The following is a 21,805-nucleotide window of genomic DNA, read 5'->3' on the forward strand; positions in this document are numbered from 1 at the left end:
CAGAAATGCACGGGCACTCTTCTAGGGTTCCATACCATAACACAGTTGCCCCCTTTAGTAGAAGATTCAGTAATATTGTAAACTAAATTGCAAGTCCACTTTATGATACGTTTTCTAACAACCAATTATTGTTTTTTGTTAATGGTAACAGCAAAGAATTGTGGGGGATCTCCCCAACTAAGAAGGAATTGTGGGTATCCCGGGATCAGCTCTGCAGAATGTGACAACAGGAACTGCTGCTACGACTCCAGTATTCCCGGGGTGAATTGGTGCTTCTATACTCAGGAACAAAGTAAGTACTATAATACCGCTACGGCAGTGTTTCCCAAGCAGGGTGCCTCCAGCTGTTGCAAAACTGTCCGGGCATGCTGGGAGTTTTAGTTTCGCAACAGCTGGTGGAACCCTGCTTGAGAAACACTGCACTAGGGACATAGAACCAGCACTAATACATCAGTATTAACTACAGGCAATGATTGTATTATAGACAAGGCCCAGTGCGCTGTGAACCCCCCAGACAGAACAGATTGCGGTTACCCCGGAATTACCGCCACAGAGTGTCACAATCGAGGATGCTGCTTCAACTCAAGTGTTCCCGGAGTAAAATGGTGCTTCTTCTCCAAAGAGCAGCGTAAGAAATTATTATAATCCCTTTTTTATTTCCCCTTTTAACCCCTCACATAGCAAGGGATCTTACTTGCTTTTGACATTTTTAAATATTTTTTAGGCAAAAATACTGCCATCAAGTATTTTATACTTCCATCCATGCTCATATAGTACCGCCATCCTTATATAATCCTTATCCAGAGTGCTCATATAATTCTACCGTACATTGCTGATATCATTTTACTATACTTGGTGACTATAATACTGCCATACCCTGCTCATTTACGGTAATACTGCCATACATGACTTATATAATACTGACCTACAGTGCACATATAATACTAGTGTACATTACTGCCATACTCTACTCCTATAATACTACCATACATGACTTATATAATACTGACCTACAGTGCACATATTATACTAGTGTACAATACTGCCATACTCTACTCCTATAATACTACCATACATGACTTATATAATACTGACCTACAGTGCACATATAATACTAGTGTACATTACTGCCATACTCTACTCATATAATACTACCATACATGACTTATATAATACTGACCTACAGTGCACATATAATACTAGTGTACAATACTGCCATACTCTACTCATATAATACTACCATACATGACTTATATAATACTGACCTACAGTGCACATATAATACTAGTGTACATTACTGCCATACTCTACTCCTATAATACTACCATACATGACTTATATAATACTGACCTACAGTGCACATATAATACTAGTGTACATTACTGCCATACACTACTCATATAATACTACCATACATGACATATAATTCAGACCTACAGTGCACATATAATACTAGTGTACATTACTGCCATACTCTACTCATATAATACTACCATACATGACTTATATAATACAGACCTACAGTGCACATATAATACTAGTGTACATTACTGCCATACTCTACTCATATAATACTACCATACATGACTTATATAATACTGACCTACAGTGCACATATAATACTAGTGTACATTACTGCCATACTCTACTCATATAATACTACCATACATGACTTATATAATACTGACCTACAGTGCACATATAATACTAGTGTACATTACTGCCATACTCTACTCATATAATACTACCATACATGACTTATATAATACTGACATACAGTGCACATATAATACTAGTGTACATTACTGCCATACTCTACTCATATAATACTACCATACTGTCACGATGCCGGCTGGCAGGAGGTGGATCCTCTGTGCCAGAGAGGGATTGGCGTGGACCGTGCTAGTGGACCGGTTCTAAGTCACTACTGGTGTTCACCAGAGCCCGCCGCAAAGCGGGATGGACTTGCTGCGGCGGTAGTGACCAGGTCGTATCCACTAGCAACGGCTCAACCTCTCTGACTGCTGAAGATAGGCGCGGTACAAGGGAGTAGACAGAAGCAAGGTCGGACTAGCAGAAGGTCGGGGCAGGCAGCAAGGATCGTAGTCAGGGGCAACGGCAGGAGGTCTGGAACACAGGCTAGGAACACACAAGGGAACGCTTTCACTGGCACAATGGCAACAAGATCCGGCGAGGGAGTGCAGGGGAAGTGAGGTATACATAGGGAGTGCACAGGTGAACACACTGATTAGAACCACTGCGCCAATCAGCGGCGCAGTGGCCCTTTAAATCGCAGAGACCCGGCGCGCGCGCGCCCTAGGGAGCGGGGCCGCGCGCGCCGGGACAGGACCGACGGAGAGCGAGTCAGGTACGGGAGCCGGGGTGCGCATCGCGAGCGGGCGCCACCCGCATCGCGAACCGCATCCCGGCTGGAGGCGGTATCGCAGCGCACCCGGTCAGTGGATCTGACCGGGGCGCTGCGGGAGCGAGAGTGTAGCGAGCGCTCCGGGGAGGAGCGGGGACCCGGAGCGCTCGGCGTAACAGTACCCCCCCCCTTGGGTCTCCCCCTCTTCTTGGAGCCTGAGAACCTGAGGACCAGACTTTTATCTAGGATATTGTCCTCAGGTTCCCAGGATCTCTCTTCAGGACCACAGCCCTCCCAGTCAACCAAAAAGAAGGTTTTTCCTCTGACCTTTTTGGAGGCCAGTATCTCCTTTACAGGAAAGATGTCTGAAGAACCGGAGACAGGAGTGGGAGAAATAAGTTTAGGAGAGAAACGGTTGATGATGAGTGGTTTAAGAAGAGAAACGTGAAAGGCATTAGGAATACGAAGAGAAGGAGGGAGAAGAAGTTTATAAGAGACAGGATTAATCTGGCACAAAATTTTGAAAGGACCAAGATAGCGTGGTCCCAATTTGTAGCTGGGAACACGGAAGCGGACATATTTAGCGGAGAGCCATACCTTGTCTCCGGGAGAAAAAATGGGGGGAGCTCTTCTTTTCTTATCAGCAAACTTCTTCATGCGTGATGAAGCCTGTAAGTGAGAATTTTGGGTCTCTTTCCATATGGTGGAAAGATCACGAGTTATTTCATCCACAGCGGGCAAACCAGAGGGCAAGGGAGTAGGGAGGGGGGGAAGAGGGTGACGGCCGTACACCACGAAAAATGGGGATTTGGAAGAAGATTCAGAAACTCTGAAGTTATACGAGAATTCGGCCCATGGTAGAAGATCTGCCCAGTCATCCTGGCGGGAGGAAACAAAATGCCGTAAATAATCACCCAGGACCTGGTTAATTCTTTCTACTTGCCCATTGGATTGAGGATGATAGGCAGAAGAAAAGTTTAATTTAATCTTGAGTTGTTTACAGAGAGCCCTCCAGAATTTTGACACGAATTGGACGCCTCTATCCGAGACGATCTGCGTGGGCAACCCGTGAAGACGAAAAATGTGTACAAAAAATTGTTTTGCCAACTGAGGCGCAGAAGGAAGACCAGGAAGAGGGATGAAATGTGCCATCTTGGAGAATCGATCAACGACCACCCAAACAACAGTGTTGCCACGGGATGAGGGTAAGTCTGTAATAAAGTCCATACCAATCAGAGACCAAGGTTGTTCGGGAACAGGCAGAGGATGAAGAAGACCAGCGGGCTTCTGGCGAGGAGTCTTATCCCGGGCACAGACAGTGCAGGCCCGCACAAAATCAACAACATCCGTCTCCAGAGTCGGCCACCAATAGAAACGAGAGATGAGTTGCACGGATTTCTTGATGCCCGCATGGCCTGCGAGATGGGAGGAGTGACCCCATTTGAGGATTCCGAGGCGTTGGCGTGGAGTGACGAAGGTCTTCCCTGGAGGAGTTTGCCTGATGGAGGCTGGAGAAGTGGAGATCAGGCAGTCAGGAGGAATGATGTGTTGCGGAGAAAGCTCTACTTCCGAGGCATCCGAGGAACGAGAGAGAGCATCGGCCCTGATGTTCTTATCGGCAGGCCGAAAGTGAATTTCAAAATTAAATCGGGCAAAGAACAGAGACCACCTGGCCTGGCGAGGATTCAGCCGTTGGGCAGACTGGAGATAGGAGAGATTTTTGTGATCGGTGTAAATAATAACTGGAAATCTTGATCCCTCCAGCAGATGCCTCCATTCCTCAAGTGCTAATTTAATGGCTAGTAGCTCTCGATCCCCGATGGAGTAGTTCCTCTCCGCCGGAGAGAAGGTCCTAGAAAAAAAACCATAAGTAACAGCATGCCCGGAAGAATTTTTTTGTAGAAGGACCGCTCCCGCTCCTACTGAGGAGGCATCTACCTCCAATAGGAAGGGTTTAGATGGGTCAGGTCTGGAGAGCACGGGAGCAGAAGAAAAGGCAGACTTGAGCTGTTTAAAGGCGTCTTCCGCTTGAGGAGGCCATGACTTAGGATTGGCATTCTTTTTGGTTAAAGCCACGATAGGAGCCACAATGGTGGAAAAATGTGGAATAAATTGTCTGTAATAATTGGCGAACCCCAAAAAACGTTGGATAGCACGGAGTCCGGAGGGGCGTGGCCAATCTAAGACGGCAGAGAGTTTGTCTGGATCCATTTGTAGTCCCTGGCCAGAGACCAAGTATCCTAGGAAAGGAAGAGATTGACATTCAAACAGACATTTCTCCATCTTGGCATAAAGTTGATTGTCACGAAGTCTCTGAAGAACCATGCGGACATGCAGGCGGTGTTCTTCTAGGTTGGCAGAAAAAATCAGGATATCGTCCAGATATACAACAACACAGGAATATAAGAGATCATGAAAAATTTCATTAACAAAGTCTTGGAAGACGGCAGGGGCGTTGCACAGGCCAAAGGGCATGACCAGATACTCAAAGTGTCCATCTCTAGTGTTAAATGGCGTTTTCCATTCATCCCCCTCTCTGATGCGGATGAGATTATAAGCACCACTTAAGTCCAGTTTGGTAAAGATGTGGGCACCTTGGAGGCGATCAAAGAGTTCAGAGATAAGAGGTGGAGGGTAGCGGTTCTTTACCGTGATTTTGTTAAGACCGCGGTAGTCAATGCAAGGGCGTAGGGAGCCATCTTTTTTGGACACAAAGAAAAATCCGGCTCCGGCAGGAGAGGAGGATTTGCGGATAAAGCCCTTTTTTAAATTTTCCTGGATGTACTCAGACATAGCAAGAGTCTCTGGGGCGGACAGAGGATAAATTCTGCCCCGGGGTGGAGTAGTGCCCGGGAGGAGGTCAATAGGACAGTCATAAGGCCTGTGAGGAGGAAGAGTCTCAGCTTGTTTTTTGCAAAACACATCAGCAAAGTCCATATAGGCCTTAGGGAGACCGGTTACAGGGGGAACCACAGGATCACGGCAGGGAGTACTGGTAACCGGTTTAAGGCAGTCCTTTAAACAAGAGGTACCCCAACTCTTGATCTCCCCTGTGGACCAATCCAGGGTTGGGGAATGGTGTTGAAGCCAGGGTAGTCCAAGGAGAATTTCGGAAGTGCAATTGGAGAGGACCAAAAACTCAATTCTTTCGTGATGAGGTCCGATGCACATTAGGAGGGGTTCCGTGCGGTAACGCACGGCACAGTCCAATCTTTCATTGTTAACGCAATTGATGTAAAGAGGTCTGGCGAGACTGGTCACTGGGATGTTGAACCTGTTGATGAGAGAGGCCAAAATAAAGTTTCCTGCAGATCCGGAATCCAAGAAGGCCTTAGTGGAGAAGGAGAAGGTAGAGGCAGATATCCGCACAGGCACAGTAAGACGTGGAGAAGCAGAGTTGACATCAAGGACTGTTTCACCTTTGTGCGGAGTCAGCGTACGTCTTTCCAGGCGGGGAGGACGGATAGGACAATCCTTCAGGAAGTGTTCGGTACCGGCACAGTACAGGCAGAGATTCTCCATGCGGCGTCGTGTCCTCTCTTGAGGTGTCAGGCGAGACCGGTCAACTTGCATAGCCTCCACGGCGGGAGGCACAGGAACGGATTGCAGAGGACCAGAGGAGAGAGGAGCCGGGGAGAAAAAACGCCTCGTGCGAACAAAGTCCATATCCTGGCGGAGCTCCTGACGCCTTTCGGAAAAACGCATGTCAATGCGAGTGGCAAGATGAATGAGTTCATGTAGGTTAGCAGGAATTTCTCGTGCGGCCAGAACATCTTTAATGTTGCCGGATAGGCCTTTTTTAAAGGTCGCGCAGAGGACCTCATTATTCCAGGAAAGTTCTGAAGCAAGAGTACGGAATTGCACGGCGTACTCGCCAACGGAAGAATTACCCTGGACCAGGTTCAGCAGGGCAGTCTCAGCAGAAGAGGCTCGGGCAGGTTCCTCAAAGACACTTCGAATTTCCGAGAAGAAGGAGTGTACAGAGGCAGTGACGGGGTCATTGCGGTCCCAGAGCGGTGTGGCCCATGACAGAGCTTTTCCAGACAGAAGGCTGACTACGAAAGCCACCTTAGACCTTTCAGTAGGAAACTGGTCCGACATCATCTCCAAGTGCAGGGAACATTGTGAAAGAAAGCCACGGCAAAACTTAGAGTCCCCATCAAATTTATCCGGCAAGGATAGTCGTAGGCCTGAGGCGGCCACTCGCTGCGGAGGAGGTGCAGGAGCTGGCGGAGGAGATGATTGCTGAAGCTGAGGTAGTAGCTGCTGTAGCATCACGGTCAGTTGAGACAGCTGGTGGCCTTGTTGCGCTATCTGTTGTGACTGCTGGGCGACCACCGTGGTGAGGTCGGCGACAACTGGCAGAGGAACTTCAGCGGGATCCATGGCCGGATCTACTGTCACGATGCCGGCTGGCAGGAGGTGGATCCTCTGTGCCAGAGAGGGATTGGCGTGGACCGTGCTAGTGGACCGGTTCTAAGTCACTACTGGTGTTCACCAGAGCCCGCCGCAAAGCGGGATGGACTTGCTGCGGCGGTAGTGACCAGGTCGTATCCACTAGCAACGGCTCAACCTCTCTGACTGCTGAAGATAGGCGCGGTACAAGGGAGTAGACAGAAGCAAGGTCGGACGTAGCAGAAGGTTGGGGCAGGCAGCAAGGATCGTAGTCAGGGGCAACGGCAGGAGGTCTGGAACACAGGCTAGGAACACACAAGGGAACGCTTTCACTGGCACAATGGCAACAAGATCCGGCGAGGGAGTGCAGGGGAAGTGAGGTATACATAGGGAGTGCACAGGTGAACACACTGATTAGAACCACTGCGCCAATCAGCGGCGCAGTGGCCCTTTAAATCGCAGAGACCCGGCGCGCGCGCGCCCTAGGGAGCGGGGCCGCGCGCGCCGGGACAGGACCGACGGAGAGCGAGTCAGGTACGGGAGCCGGGGTGCGCATCGCGAGCGGGGGGTGCGCATCGCGAGCGGGCGCCACCCGCATCGCGAATCGCATCCCGGCTGGAGGCGGTATCGCAGCGCACCCGGTCAGTGGATTTGACCGGGGCGCTGCGGTGAACGAGAGTGTAGCGAGCGCTCCGGGGAGGAGCGGGGACCCGGAGCGCTCGGCGTAACACATACATGACTTATATAATACTGACCTACAGTGCACATATAATACTAGTGTACATTACTGCCATACTCTACTCATATAATACTACCATACATGACTTACATAATACTGACCTACAGGGCTCCTATAATACTACTGTACATAGTGTATCTAATACTGCCATATCCTACTCATATAATATTGCCACAAAGTATTAAATACTACCCTATAGTGCCCATGAAGTACTGCAATAGATGACTTATGTATCACATGCCTATAATGCAAACCGTTGATTACTCCCATAATAATACTATACATGGTGAATATAATACTACTATACATGACTCATAGGATACTATTCTACATTACTGCCATACCATACGCATATAATTCTATCATACATGACTTGTATAATACTGACCTACACTGCTCATATAATACTACTATACATGGTGTATCTAATAGTGCCGTACCCTACTCATAAAGTATTTAATACTACCGTTTCGTGCTCATATAGTACCGCCATACAAAACTCATATAACACTACTGTACATGGCTTACAGTCATGGCCGTAAATGTTGGCACCCCTGAATTTTTTCTAGAAAATGAAGTATTCCTCACAGGAAAGGATTGCAGTAACACATGTTTTGCTATACACATGTTTATCCCCTTTGTGTGTATTGGAACTAAACCAAAAAAGGGAGGGAAAAAAGAAAATTGGACATAATGTCACCAAACTCCAAAAATGGGCCAGAAAAAATTATTGGCACCTTAACTTAGTATTTGGTTGCACACCCTTTGGAAAAAAAAAAACTGAAATCAGTGGCTTCCTATAACCATCAATAAGCTTCTTACACCTCTCAGCCGGAATGTTGGAGCACTCTTCCTTTTACAAACTGCTCCAGGTCTCTCTTATTGGAAGGCGCCTTTTCCCAACAGCAATTTTAAGATCTTTCCACAGGTGATCAATGGGATTTAGATCTGGACCCATTGGCCCACATTTATCATTGCAGTGCAAGTGAAGCATTTTTTTACACATTTTTTTTTGTGTGCTGATAATGTGTAGGAGCACCAAATTTATTAAAAGGTAAAAGAGATTTGATAAATTTTGTGCCGGTCACATTTTCTGAAATTTCTGTCTACACATACACCAAAAAGCTACACCATGTCTCGACTGGTGTAGTTTTAGAGACTTTTCAGTGGCTTTGCGCCTTTTTATGCTCCTTTTTTACAAAAAGGCGCAATGATAAATCCCTTCCATATCTTGTCTATTGCCAAAATCAGTGGATTGCAACTCAAAATCAGCAGAAATGTGTTAACAAAAAGGGGCAAAAAAAAGGCGCAAAAAACCCTGCTTGCGCCTTTTTTGCCCCTTTTTTAGACACAAAAAAACAGTCTAAAGACAATGATAAATGTGGACCATTGCTGCCTCTTCAGAACTCTCCAGCGCTTTGTTGTCATCCATTTCTGGGGCTTTTTGACGTATGTTTGGGGTCATTGTCCTGCTGGAAGATCCAAGATCTCGGACACAAACCCAGCTTTCTGACACTGGGCTGTACAGTGTGACCCAAAATCCATTGGTAATCCTCAGATTTCATGATGCCTTGTACACATTCAAGGCCCCCAGTGCCAGAGGCAGCAAAACAACCCCAAACATCACTGACCTCCACCATATGTCACTGTAGGTACTGTGTTCTTTTCTTTGTAGGCCTCATTCTGTTTTCGGTAAATAGTAGAATTATGTACTTTACCAAAAAGCTCTATCTTGGTCTCATCTGTCCACAAAACGTTTTCCCAGAAGGATTTTGGTTACTCAAGTTCATTTTGGCAAAACGTAGACTTGCTTTTTATGTCTCTGTGTCAGCAGTGGGGTCCTCCTGGGTCTCCTCCATAGTGGGGTCCTCCTGGGTCTCCTCCATAGTGGGGACCTCCTGGGTCTCCTCCATAGTGGGGTCCTCCTGGGTCTCCTCCATAGCGTTTCATTTCATTTAAATGTTGACAGATAGTCCCCGCTGACACTGATGCTCCCTGAGCCTGCAGGACAGATTGAATATCCTTGGAACTTGTTTGGGGCTGCTTATCCACCATCCAGATTATCCTGCGTTGAAACCTTTCATCAATTTTTCTCTTCCGTTCAGGGAGATTATCTACAGTGCCATGGGTTGTAAACTTCTTGATAATGTTGCGCACTGTGGACAAAGGCAAATCTACATCTCTGGAGATGGACTTGTAACCTTGAGATTGTTGATATTTTTCCACAATTTTGGTTCTCAAGTCCTCAGACCGTTCTCTTCTCCTCTTTCTGTTGTCCATGCTTAGTGTGGCACACACAGACACACAATGCCAAGACTAAGTGAACTTCTCTCCTTTTTATCTGCTTTCAGGTGTGATTTTTATATTGCCCACACCTGCTACTTGCCCACATCACATCACATGCTTGAAACAATCTTATTTTTCCACAATTTTGAAAGGGTGCCAATAATTTTGTCCAGACCATTTTTGGAGTTTGGTGACATTATGTCCAATTTGCTTTTTTTCCTCCCATTTTTGGTTTCGTTCCAATACACACAAAGGGAATAAACATGTGTATAGTAACACATGTGTTACTGCAATGCTTTTCTGTGAGAAATACTTCATTTTCTAGAAAAATTTCAGGGGTGCCAACATTTACAGCCATGACTGTATATAATACTGCCATACCCTACTCATATAAGGCTGGGTTCACACTACGTTTTGTCCCATACGGGAGCGCATACGGCAGGGGGGAGCTAAAACCTCGCGCTCCCGTATGTCATCGTATGCGCTCCCGTATGTCATTCATTTCAATGAGCCGACCGGAGTGAAACGTTCGGTCCGGTCGGCTCATTTTAGCGCCGTATGCGCTTTTACAACCGGACCTAAAACCGTGGTCAACCACGGTTTTAGGTCCGGTTGTAAAAGCGCATACGGCGCAAAAATGAGCCGACCGGACCGAACGTTTCACTCCGGTCGGCTCATTGAAATGAATGACATACGGGAGCGCATATGGTCACATACGGGAGCGCGAGCTTTTAGCTCCCCCCTGCCGTATGCGCTCCCGTATGGGGGAAAGAGTAGTGTGAACCCAGCCTAATACTACCATACATGACTTATATAATACAGACCTACAGTGCTCATAAAATACTACTGTATATTATTCATATAACACTACTATACATGGCTTATAATAATACTGTGATACCCTATTGATATAATACTGCCCTACATGACTTACTTAATATTTACAAACAGTCCTCATATAATACTACCATACATACCGTATTTTTCGCCGTATAAGACCCACTTTTTCATCCCCAAAACTGGGGGGGGGGGGAAAGTTGGTGCGTCTTATATGGCGAATACACATTAAAACCCTGTCCTATCGCTGCGCCCATCAGCGGCCGGGACCCGTGGCTAATACAGGACATCACCGATCGCGGTGATGCCCTGTATTAACCCTTCAGACGCGGCGATCAAAGCTGACCGCCGCGTCCGAAGGGAAAGTGACACTAACCCGGCTGTTCAGTCGGGCTGTTCGGGACCGCCACGATCTCACCGCGGCGGTCCCGAACAGCCCGACTGAATAGCCGGGTTAGTGCTTACAGGACACCGGGAGGGACCTTACCTGCCTCCTCTGTGTCTTCTCCGTTCAGGGATCCCCTGTATGGCCGGCGCTCTCTTTCCTCGTCATCCTGTCATCGCGTACGTGCGTCGGCGTGCGTGACGACGTGATGGCGGCGACGGAGAACGAGGATACCCGGCCGGAAGCAGAGACGTTCCGGAGCGACGGGGACACGGCGACAGCGATGAAGCGACATCCAGGGCAGCGGTGAGGGGTCCGGAGCGGCGGGGACACGTGAGTATTACCTCCTATGCAGCGGTCTTCAATCTGCGGACCTCCAGATGTTGCAAAACTACAACTCCCAGCATACCCGGACAGCCAACGGCTGTCCGGGCATGCTGGGAGTTGTATTTTTGCAACATCTGGAGGTCCGCAGGTTGAAGACCACTATTGGGTTCAAAATCTAAATTTTTTTTTAGATTTTGCACCTATAAATTGGGTGCGTCTTATACGCCGGTGCGTCCTATAGGGCGAAAAATACGGTAACTCACAGAATTCTTAATCGACATGGCTTAGGCTGCACTCACATCACGATTTCTCCAATTTCTCCATTCGACCTGAGATCACGATTTTTATAACTTAAAATCGTATGAAATCGTATATAAAGTCGGATCCATTGACCTCCATTAAAAAATCGGATCCATTGCACACATCCGATTTGATCCGCATCCGATTTCACACGATTTTTGTTCAGGTCTGGAAACGTGGTCAACGCCGATTTCAGACCCGAACAAAAATCGTGTGAAATCGGATGCGGATCAAATCGGATGTGCGTAATGGATCCGATTTTTTTATGGAGGTCAATGGATCCAACTTTATATACGATTTCATACGATTTTAAGTTATAAAAATCGTGTACTCAGGTCGGATGGAGAAATCGTGATGTGAATGCAGCCTTAGATAATACTGTCATACCTTACTTATATAATACTGTTTAGAATGGAGAAACAGAAAATAGAAATAGAAAAACAGAGCTAATTTCTTTAAAAAAAAAAAACAGCTCCACGTCTGTCCCCAGGTTGGGTGTGGTATTACAACTTGGCTCCATTTACTTCAATGGAACTGAGCTGCAGAACCACACCCAACCTGCAGACAGACGGGGGAGTGTTTTTTGAAAGAAATTAGTAGAGATGAGCAAACTTACAGTAAATTCGATTCGTCACGAACTTCTCGGCTCGGCAGTTGATGACTTTTCCTGCATAAATTAGTTCAGCCTTCAGGTGCTCCCGTGGGCTGGAAAAGGTGAATACCATCCTAGGAAAGAGTCTCCTAGGACTGTATCCACCTTTTCCAGCCCACCGGAGCACCTGAAAGCTGAACTAATTTACGCAGGATAAGTCATCAACTGCCGAGCCGAGAAGTTTGTGACGAATCGAAATTACTGTAAATTCGCTCATCTCTAGAAATTAGCTCTGTTTTTCTATTTCTGGATAACCCCTTTAACTACTCTACACACTGGCAAAGAGATGAGGAGGACCCCGACTATCAACTCAGAATTCCCTCATAGGGTTATGACAATGGATAACCTTGTGTTGAATTGGAGAATGAATTAAAGGGGTACTCCGGTGGAAAACTTTATTTTTTTATTTTTTTAAATCAACTGGTGCCAGAAAGTTAAACAGATTTGTAAATCACTTCTATAAAAGAATTTCTTAATCCTTCCAGTACTTATTAGCGGCTGTATACTACAGAGGAAATTCTTTTCTTTTTGGATTACTCTTCTCTCACGACCACAGTGCTCTCTGCTGACACCTCTGTCCATGTCAGGAACTGTCCAGATCAGGAGAAAATCCCCATAGCAAACATATGCTGCTCTGGACAGTTTCTAAATTGGACAGAAGTGTCAGCAGAGAACACTGTGGTCATGACAGAAGAGTAATCCAAAAAGAAAAGAATTTCCTCTGTAGTATACAGCCGCTAATAAGTACTGGAAGGATTAAGAATTTTTTATAGAAGTCATTTACAAATCTGTTTAACTTTCTGGCTCCAGTTGATTTAAAAAATAAAATAAAAACGTTTTCCACCGGAGTGCCCCTTTTGGTGTAAGATACTTTTATTGACATTTGTTGTTTCCTGGAGAACATTTTAATGACAGGATGGTAACTTGAATCGTTTTTTGCCAGAAAATGAACAATATGAATGCGGAGTGTTTCCTTACAAGAGAAGAAACTGTGGGTACCCGGGAATAAGCTCCTCGGAATGCACCAAGAGGGACTGCTGCTTCGACTCCAGCACTCCGGGGGTTAACTGGTGCTTCTACTCTAAAGAACAAGGTATTGTTAAAAATGTATAGAACCATTGTTTTTTTTGTCGAGTGTATCGTACTAGTCCAAACCCTGATTTGCTCCTTTGGGAATGTCTGTAAGGACTCTACAACCCTATCAGGTCCTCTGCACTAAGGACAATTCCGCCACTGAAATTGATCCGCGCAAATAATGAACATGTTCGTTCTTTGCGCGAAAATTTGCGATCACTACATAGCGGTCAATGGAGACGGCGCAGGGCTGCACGGTCCTACCACCGAAGTGTATCGTTGGCGGACGCCAGATGAAATCTCCGCTCGCGGAATTCTGCGAGCAGAGATTCCGTTCAAAATCCTCAGTGTGACCTGAATTTAAAGGGGTACTCCGGTGGAAAACTTTCTTTTTTTTTTTTTTCTTTAAATCAACTGGTGCCAGAAAGTGAAACTGATTTGTAAATTACTTCTATAAAAAAATCTTAATCCTTCCAGTACTTATTAGCTGCTGAATACTACAGAGGAAATGATTTTCTTTTTGGAACACAGAGCTCTCTGCTGACATCACGAGCACAGTGCTCTCTGCTGACATCTCTGTCCATTTTAGGAACTGTCCAGAGAAGCATATGTTTTCCATGGGGATTTTCTCCTACTCTGGACAGTTCTTAAAATGGACAGAGGTGTCAGCTGAGAGCACTGTGCTCGTGACAGAAGAGTAATCCAAAAAGAAAAGAATTTCCTCTGCAGTATTCAGCCGCTAATAAGTACTGGAAGGATTAAGATTTTTTTTTTAATAGAAGCAATTTACAAATCTGTTTAACTTTCTGGCACCAGATGATTTAAAAAAAATAAAAAAAGTTTTCCGCCGGAGTACCCCTTTAAAGCTTGAGCTCACAGCTATTGGGTTTGTCAACCCAGGGTAAATATACCATATAAGAATAACTTCAATGGGGCCCTTGGACTGAGGAAGTTGGACCCATACTCATTGTTTTATAGGGGTGGGGGGCAAAACCAACTATAATGTGAGCCAAGTTTATATGGGGTTCCCAACCATAACAAAGTCAGACTGGATGCCTTATTCAAAAAGCCAACATGGCTGTATAGTCTTGCCCAATCCTAAATTCATATTGAGGTGGCCCGCTAAACCCGTCTCACCCAACTTTGTACAGCCAGCTTTGTTAAAGGGGTACTCCGCTGGAAAACATTTTTTATTTTTAAATCAACTGGTGCCAGAAAGTTAAACAGATTTGTAAATTACTTCTATTTAAAAAAAAATCTTAAACCTTCCAGTACTAATCAGCTGCTGTATGCCCCACAGGAAGTTCTTTTCTTTTTTGAATTTCCTTTCTGTGCTCTCTGCTGACACCTCTGTCCACATCAAGAACTGTCCAGAGCAGGAGAGGTTTGCTATGGGGATTTGTTCCTGCTCAGTTCCTGACATGGACAGAGGTGTCAGCAGAGAGCACTGTGGTCAGACAGAAAGAAAGTTGAAAAGTAAAAAACTTCCTCTGTAGTATACAGCAGCTGATAAGTACTGGAAGGATTCAGATTTTTAAATAGAAGTAATTTACAAATCTGTTTAACTTTCTGACACCAGTTAACTAAAAAAAATAAAAATAAATGTTTTCCAGCGGAGTACCCCTTTAACCTCTTAAGGATCAATGACGTTATGGAACGTCATGGCAGCCTGGGCTTTAAGGACCAATGACGTTCCACAACGTCCTGGCGTTTTCCGGTGCCTGCCGCGCCCCGGGCAGAGATCGGAACTGGATGCCTGCTGAAATCCTTCAGCAGGCATCCAGGGCAAACGCAGAGGGGGGCCATGTAGGAAATCGCCCCTGCGATCTGCGGCGATACCGGGCTGATCGGGTCTCTGGGACCCGACCACCCGGTAATTTCGCATGATCCCGGCTGTCACAGACAGCCAGGACCATGCTGAAGTATCGGAGCGAGGTGGCAAGCCTGCCACCTCCTCCTATACCCTGCGATCTGTCGGTTAGTTAACCGACCAATCGCAGGAGGGGGGGCGGTTACTTCCTCCCGTCCTGCCCGGCCCCTGAAAGTCCGGAGAGGACGGGAGGAAGACCGGAGGACGCGGCGGGGGACGGGGGAGTGCTGGGACCGGCCCCGGTACTTACCTCGTCCCTGAAGACCCGGATCCCGGCGATGAAGACAGCGGCGGCGGCGACAGGTGAGTTGATCTTCAGCCGCGGTCGGACCCTTTACAGCAATGCACGTCGCCGTAAAGCGACATTCATTGCTGTATTGGGACCCTGTATACTACAACACCCAGCATGCCCAGACAGCCCTTGGTATCTGGGCATGCTGGGAGTTGCAGTTTTGCAACATCTGGAGGTCCACAGTTTGGAAACCACTGTGCCCTTCCAGATGTTGCAAAACTACACATCCTCGGCATGCCCTTACTGTCCAGGCATGCTGGGAGTTGTAGTTCTGTAACATCTGGCCCTTCAGATGTTGCAGAACAACAACTCCCAGAATGCCTGGACAGTTTTGGCATACTGGGAGTTGTAGTTTTGCAACATCTGGAAGGGCACAGATTGGGAACCACTGTATTAGTGGTCTGCCAACTGTAGTCCACCAGATGTTGCAAAACTACAACTCCAAGCATGCTGGGAGTTGTAGTTCGGCAATATCTGGCTCTAAAGATGTTGCCGAACTACTACTTCCAGCATGCCTGAGAATGTTTGGGAGTAGTGGTTTTGCAACAACTGGAGGCACACTGGTTGGGAAACATTGTCTGTTTCCTAACTCAGTGTTTCCCAACCCGTGTGCCTCCAGCTGTTGCAAAACTATAACTATCAGCATGCACTGATAGACTGTGCATGCTGGGAGTTGTAGTTTTGCAACAGCTGGAGGTCCCCCCCCCTCCCTGGCTTACAGTGAGTATCAGGCTGCAAGTTTGCGATGCAGCAAATTTTGCGCGGCAGCTCAAACTCGCAGCGGGAAACTCGCTGTAACCCTCCGCCCGTGTGACTGTACCCTAAAAACACTACACTACACTAACACAAAATAAAATAAAAAGTAAAAAACACTACATATACACATACCCCTACACAGCCCCCCTCCCCAATAAAAATGAAAAACATCTGGTACGCCACTGTTTTCAAAATGGAGCCTCCAGCTGTTGCAAAACAACAACTCCCAGTATTTCCGGACAGCCGTTAACTGTCCAGGCATGCTGGGAGTTTTGCAACAGCTGGAGGCACCCTGTTTGGAAATCACTGGCGTAGAATACCCCTATGTCCACCCCTATGCAAATCCCTAATTCAGGCCTCACATGCTCATGGTGCTCTCACTTTGGAGCCCTGTCGTATTTCAGGGTAACAGTTAAGGGCCACATATGGGGTATCGCCGTACTCGGGAGAAATTGCCTAACAAATTTTGGGGGGCTTTTTCTCCTTTCACCCCTTATGAAAAGGTAAAGTTGGGGTCTACACCAGCATGCTAGTGTAAAAAAATAAATTTTTTACACTAACATGCTGGTGTTGCCCCATACTTTTCATTTTGACAAGAGGTAAAAGGGAAAAAAGCCCCCCAAAATTTGTAATGCAATTTCTCCCTACTACGGAGATACCCCATATGTGGGCGCAAAGTGCTCTGGGGGCGCACAACAAGGCCGAGAAGGGAGAGTGCACCATGTACATTTGAGGTGATTTGCACAGGGGTGGCTGATTGTTACAGCGGTTTTGACAAACGCAAAAAGAAAAAAAAAACACATGTGGCCCCATTTCGGAAACTACATCCCTCACGGAATGTAATGAGGGGTGCAGTGAGAATTTACACCCCACAGGTGTCTGACAGATCTTTGGAACAGTGGGCTGTGCAAATTTAAAATTTTGTACAGCCCACTGTTCCAAAGATCTGACAGACACCAGTGGGTGAGTAAATGCTCACTGTACCCCTTGTTACGTTCCTCAAGGGGTCTAGTTTCCAAAATGGTATGCCATGTGGGTATTTTTTGCTGTCCTGGCACAATAGGGGCTTCCTAATGCGACATGCCCCCGAGCAAAATTTGCTCTCAAAAAGCCAAATATCACTCCTTCTCTTCTGAGCATTGTAGTTCGCCCGTAGTACACTTCAGGTCAACTTATGGGGTACCTCCATACTCATAAGAGATAGTATATGTGAATAAAAAAAAATTATTTGGAATATCCATTTTCCTTACAAGCAGAGGGCTTCAAAGTTAGAAAAATGCAAAATTTTCAATTTTTTCATCAAATTTTGGAATTTTTCACTAAGAAACGATGTAAGTATCGACAAAATTTTACCAATAACATAAAGTAGAATATGTCATGAAAAAACAATCTCGGAATCAGAATGATAGGAAAAAGCATTCCAGAGTTATTAATGCTTAAAGTGACAGTGGTCAGATGTTAGAAAAACGCTCTGGTCCTAAGGTGTAAAATGGCCTGGTCCTTAAGGGGTTAAGAACATGCAATGTATACTCAAGTGTATGGTGGTATCAGTGGAGGAATGGGCTCATTATCTAGGGGAAGATGTAGAAAGAATTGACCAACTCCATTACCACCTGGAGCTGACATCAGAGGAGATCCTAAAGTCCTCATAATCTCCAGTATATATAAATACAGAACATACATAAGTATTATCTGTCTGTAATAAGACCAAGCAGGAACCTCGGCACCACTGTAGCTACAATTCACGCACCCACGGTGTCCAATCTTGCCATGTATCCATCGCTGCAAAACCTTATTGGGTGCTCACGTGAAAGGCAAGTCATTTTCAAACAGGTACAAAGTAGAAAACGCGGAGCACTCACCCGGTTAGTTGCTTGAATATTGTGTTACTTTATTTCTTATTCGGATACATTCGTGTACGGGAGTGGACAGGAGTGGTGGTGTGGGGGGGGGATGGTTTTTGGGCAACGAACCGTATCATGCGGCGTGGCGCTTTGTCAGGCCCCAGGACTGTATTGCGTGGTATAGTGCTACGCCAGGCCCCCGCACAGTATCGTGCAGTGTGGTGCTTCGTCTTCATCAGGCCTCCCAGGGGGGCCTGACGAAGCACCACACTGTACGATACTGTGCGGGGGCCTGGCGAAGCATTATGCCATGCGATACGGTCCTAGGGCCTGACGAAGTGCCACGCCGCATGATACGGTCCAGGGGCCTGATGAAGCGCCACACTGCACGATACTGTCCGGGGGCCTGGCGAAGCATTATGCCACGCGATATGGTCCTAGGGCCTGATGAAGTGCCACGCCGCATGATACGGTCCAGGGGCCTGATGAAGCGCCACACTGCATGATACTGTCCAGGGGCCTGGCGAAGCATTATGCCACGCGATACAGTCCTGGGGCCTGACGAAGCACCACGCCGCATGATACGGTCCAGGGGCCTGATGAAGCGCCACACTGCACAATACTGTCCAGGGGCCTGGCGAAGCATTATACCACGCGATATGGTCCTGGGGCCTAACGAAGCACCACGCCTCATGATACGGTCCAGGGGTCTGACGAAGCGCCACACTACATGATACTGTCCGGGGGCCTGGCGAAGCATTAAACCACGTGATACGGTCCTGGGGCCTGACGATGCGCCACGCCGCATGATACGGTCCAGGGGCCTGATGAAGCGCCACACCGCACGATACTGTCCAGGGGCCTGGCGAAGCATTATACCCCGCGATACGGTCCTGGGGCCTGACGAAGCGCCATGCCATGCGATACGGTCTGTTGCCCATCCACCCCCCACACCACCGCTCCTTTCCGCTCTCCTGCATCAGAATATGAAATAAATTAACAAGATATTCCAGCAACTAACTAGGTGAGTGCTCCATATTTTCTACTTTGTACCTATTATCTGTCTGTCCTCCGTCACTCACAGATAATTCCCAATGTGCCGTGAACGCGGTGGACAGGAGGGACTGCGGCTTCCCCGGAATTACTGACACGCAGTGCTACTCCAGAGGATGCTGCTTCAACGCAAGTAAACCAGGAACCAAATGGTGCTTCTACCCTAATGGGAAATGTAAGATGTTACTTTATAGTTTTCATGTGATTTTCATTGTTTACTCCCAGGTTTTAGGGGGTGAATTATTAACGCAGTGGTAAAGGACAAGGGACCGAGAGCAATATCTACGCACAAATCAGATAACTCACAGTTCTACTTGGAGCTTCAGATATAAAATGGTGTACCTAGGGCATGTGTTTGCTATCGGCACATGGCAAGAGGGGGGCCTGGCACCAAATTGAGCTCCCTATGAGGTGTGGTCTATACCAGCGATGGTGAACCTATGGCACTTGTTGGGGACGGGGAGGACTCTGCTGCCACACGAGCCCAGGGCCAGGTTTGCAGATCCTTTTTTTGGCGAATGCAGCCTTGCTACCCTTTCTGTAACACGTCATCCTATGGAGGAGTGTGTGACGCACACATCGCCCTGCCTCCACCGCTGCGCCTGCGCTCCTTGCTTGGGCATAGAGCAGTGTAATGCTATGGAGGAGCAGAGAGACGTGTATGTCACATGCTGCTCTATAGGACACACTGTTATAGACGGGGGAGCGGAGCAGAGTTACATTTTACATAGAACAGGGCCGCAGACAGGGGGCAGGATAAATACGTTCCATCGGTCCTACCTACCCCTTGTACTACCTACATACAGCAGACAACTTATCTACAAGAAAAACTTATTGTTACCTAAAGGGCTCTTACATACAGGGGGCAAACTACCTACAGGGAGCAAGCCACCTACCCTTCTGCTCAACGAGAGGTTTCTGTCCTCCCTGAGCTCGCCTTAGGACACCTGCGTTGCGATTTGACAGGTATACCGCCCCAGTCAAATTCCCCACCTGCGACGGTCCCCATGTATGAGGTGGGGGAAAGCAGTCTACAGGGAGGGTCCTACATACAGGGGGCAAGCTACCTACAAAAGGCATATTATTGGCTTTCAGTGGTTCCACCCCATTCGGCCCTCCCCTTAGCCATTGGCTTTTTGTGGCTCCACCCTGGCATTTTGAAATAAAGAAGTTTATTTAGTGTTGGGATTTGGGCGCTCGGGCTCAAAATGTTAGAAAACACTGGTCTATGGAATAAAATGGCACCAGGATGGATTTTCCCAGGGCCGTACCCTTAAACATTAAGTTGGTTAGGTCAACTTTACGCTTGACCTAACCATAGGGGGAGGTCAAGTGTGAACTTCTCACTATCATTTGACTCATTTTAATATCAAACTCTCCCAAAAAAAACTATTTCCCAAAATGTTACTGAATAATTCATATCACTTTGTTATATTTCAGAATCCCAAAGAGGAACAACCTGAAACGATAGGAATACTTACCTCTTCTCCTGTGTGATTTTGTTTCTAATTCTAACGTATTATTACGTATTACATTATTATAACTTTTATATCAGTATTATAATATATTGATGATTTTTCTGTAATTTAAAACTAAGTTTGATTTAAAGGGGTATTCCGCTGCTACGCATCTTATCACCTATCGAAAGGATAGAGGATAAGATGTCTGATCGCGGGGGTCCCGCTGCTCGCCCCCCGCGATCTCGCGCAGCGCCCGTCATTCTAAACAAACGCCCGGTTCCTACAGCAGTAGTCGTGACGTCACGCCACGCCCCCTCCATGCATGTATATGGGAGGGGGCATGTCGGCCGACAGGCCCCCTCCCATAGACATGAATGGAGGGGGCGTGGTGGCACAAGGGGGGCGTGGCCGGGACATCACGATCATGGCCTCTGAGCATACTGAATAAAATGTTCCGAACGCTGGGGCACCGGAGTACCCCTTTAAAGGGGTACTCCGCTGTTCAGCGTTTGGAACAAACTGTTCTGAACGCTGAAGCCGCCGCCGGGAGCTTTTGATGTCATAGCCCTGCCCCCTCACTAGGTCAAGCCCCACCCCCCCAATGCAAGTCTATGGGAGGGGGCGTGACAGCTGTCACGCCCCCTCCCATAGACTTGCATTGAGGGGGTGGGACAAGACGTAATGAGGGGGCGGGACTATGATGTCACAAGCTCCAGCGTTCGGAACAGTTTGCGGAGTACCCCTTTAAATCTTAAATGTATCATCTGGTGTTAAACATAATAAAGAGTGAACATGTGCACAACGGAAAAATTCATTTATTTTTATTTCTATTAGTTTTGTTTTGTTAAGCGCATTTTGCGTTCTGTTGTTTTCGTTTTTTTCGACCTCATTCGTTATTCCGCAGTGGAATTATCCATTTGGACTGATATTAGTTTACATTTTAGTTACATTACACTGGCATTTATGTTTGGACCATTGCAAATAATCATTTAGTTTTTGTTTTATTCAAACACAAAAGAGATAACCTGATTGGTTGAGTTGGAAAGATATATGGTAAGGATCACAGAGTTTTGAGGTTTTGATTTGTAGTTTTGAGATTTTTTTTTGTAAATTTGTCAAAGAGGAAATTCACGAGGCCCCTAACATTAAATGGGCACTGTCATTGAAACA

General features: G+C 46.8%; 1 protein-coding gene across 1 annotated transcript; it reads left to right on the plus strand.

Moving 5' to 3' along the window:
• Nucleotides 1-141: 141 nt before the first annotated feature.
• LOC130357517 (integumentary mucin C.1-like) lies at nucleotides 142-20,658 on the plus strand. The gene is made up of 5 exons (XM_056560214.1): nucleotides 142-292; nucleotides 485-628; nucleotides 13,230-13,379; nucleotides 19,207-19,350; nucleotides 20,616-20,658. Coding segments are annotated over exons 1-5 (591 nt in total). The 3' UTR covers nucleotides 20,618-20,658.
• Nucleotides 20,659-21,805: the final 1,147 nt, after the last annotated feature.

Source organism: Hyla sarda, chromosome 2, assembly GCF_029499605.1.
Source record: "Hyla sarda isolate aHylSar1 chromosome 2, aHylSar1.hap1, whole genome shotgun sequence".
In the NCBI taxonomy this organism is placed as follows: Eukaryota; Metazoa; Chordata; class Amphibia; order Anura; family Hylidae; genus Hyla; species Hyla sarda.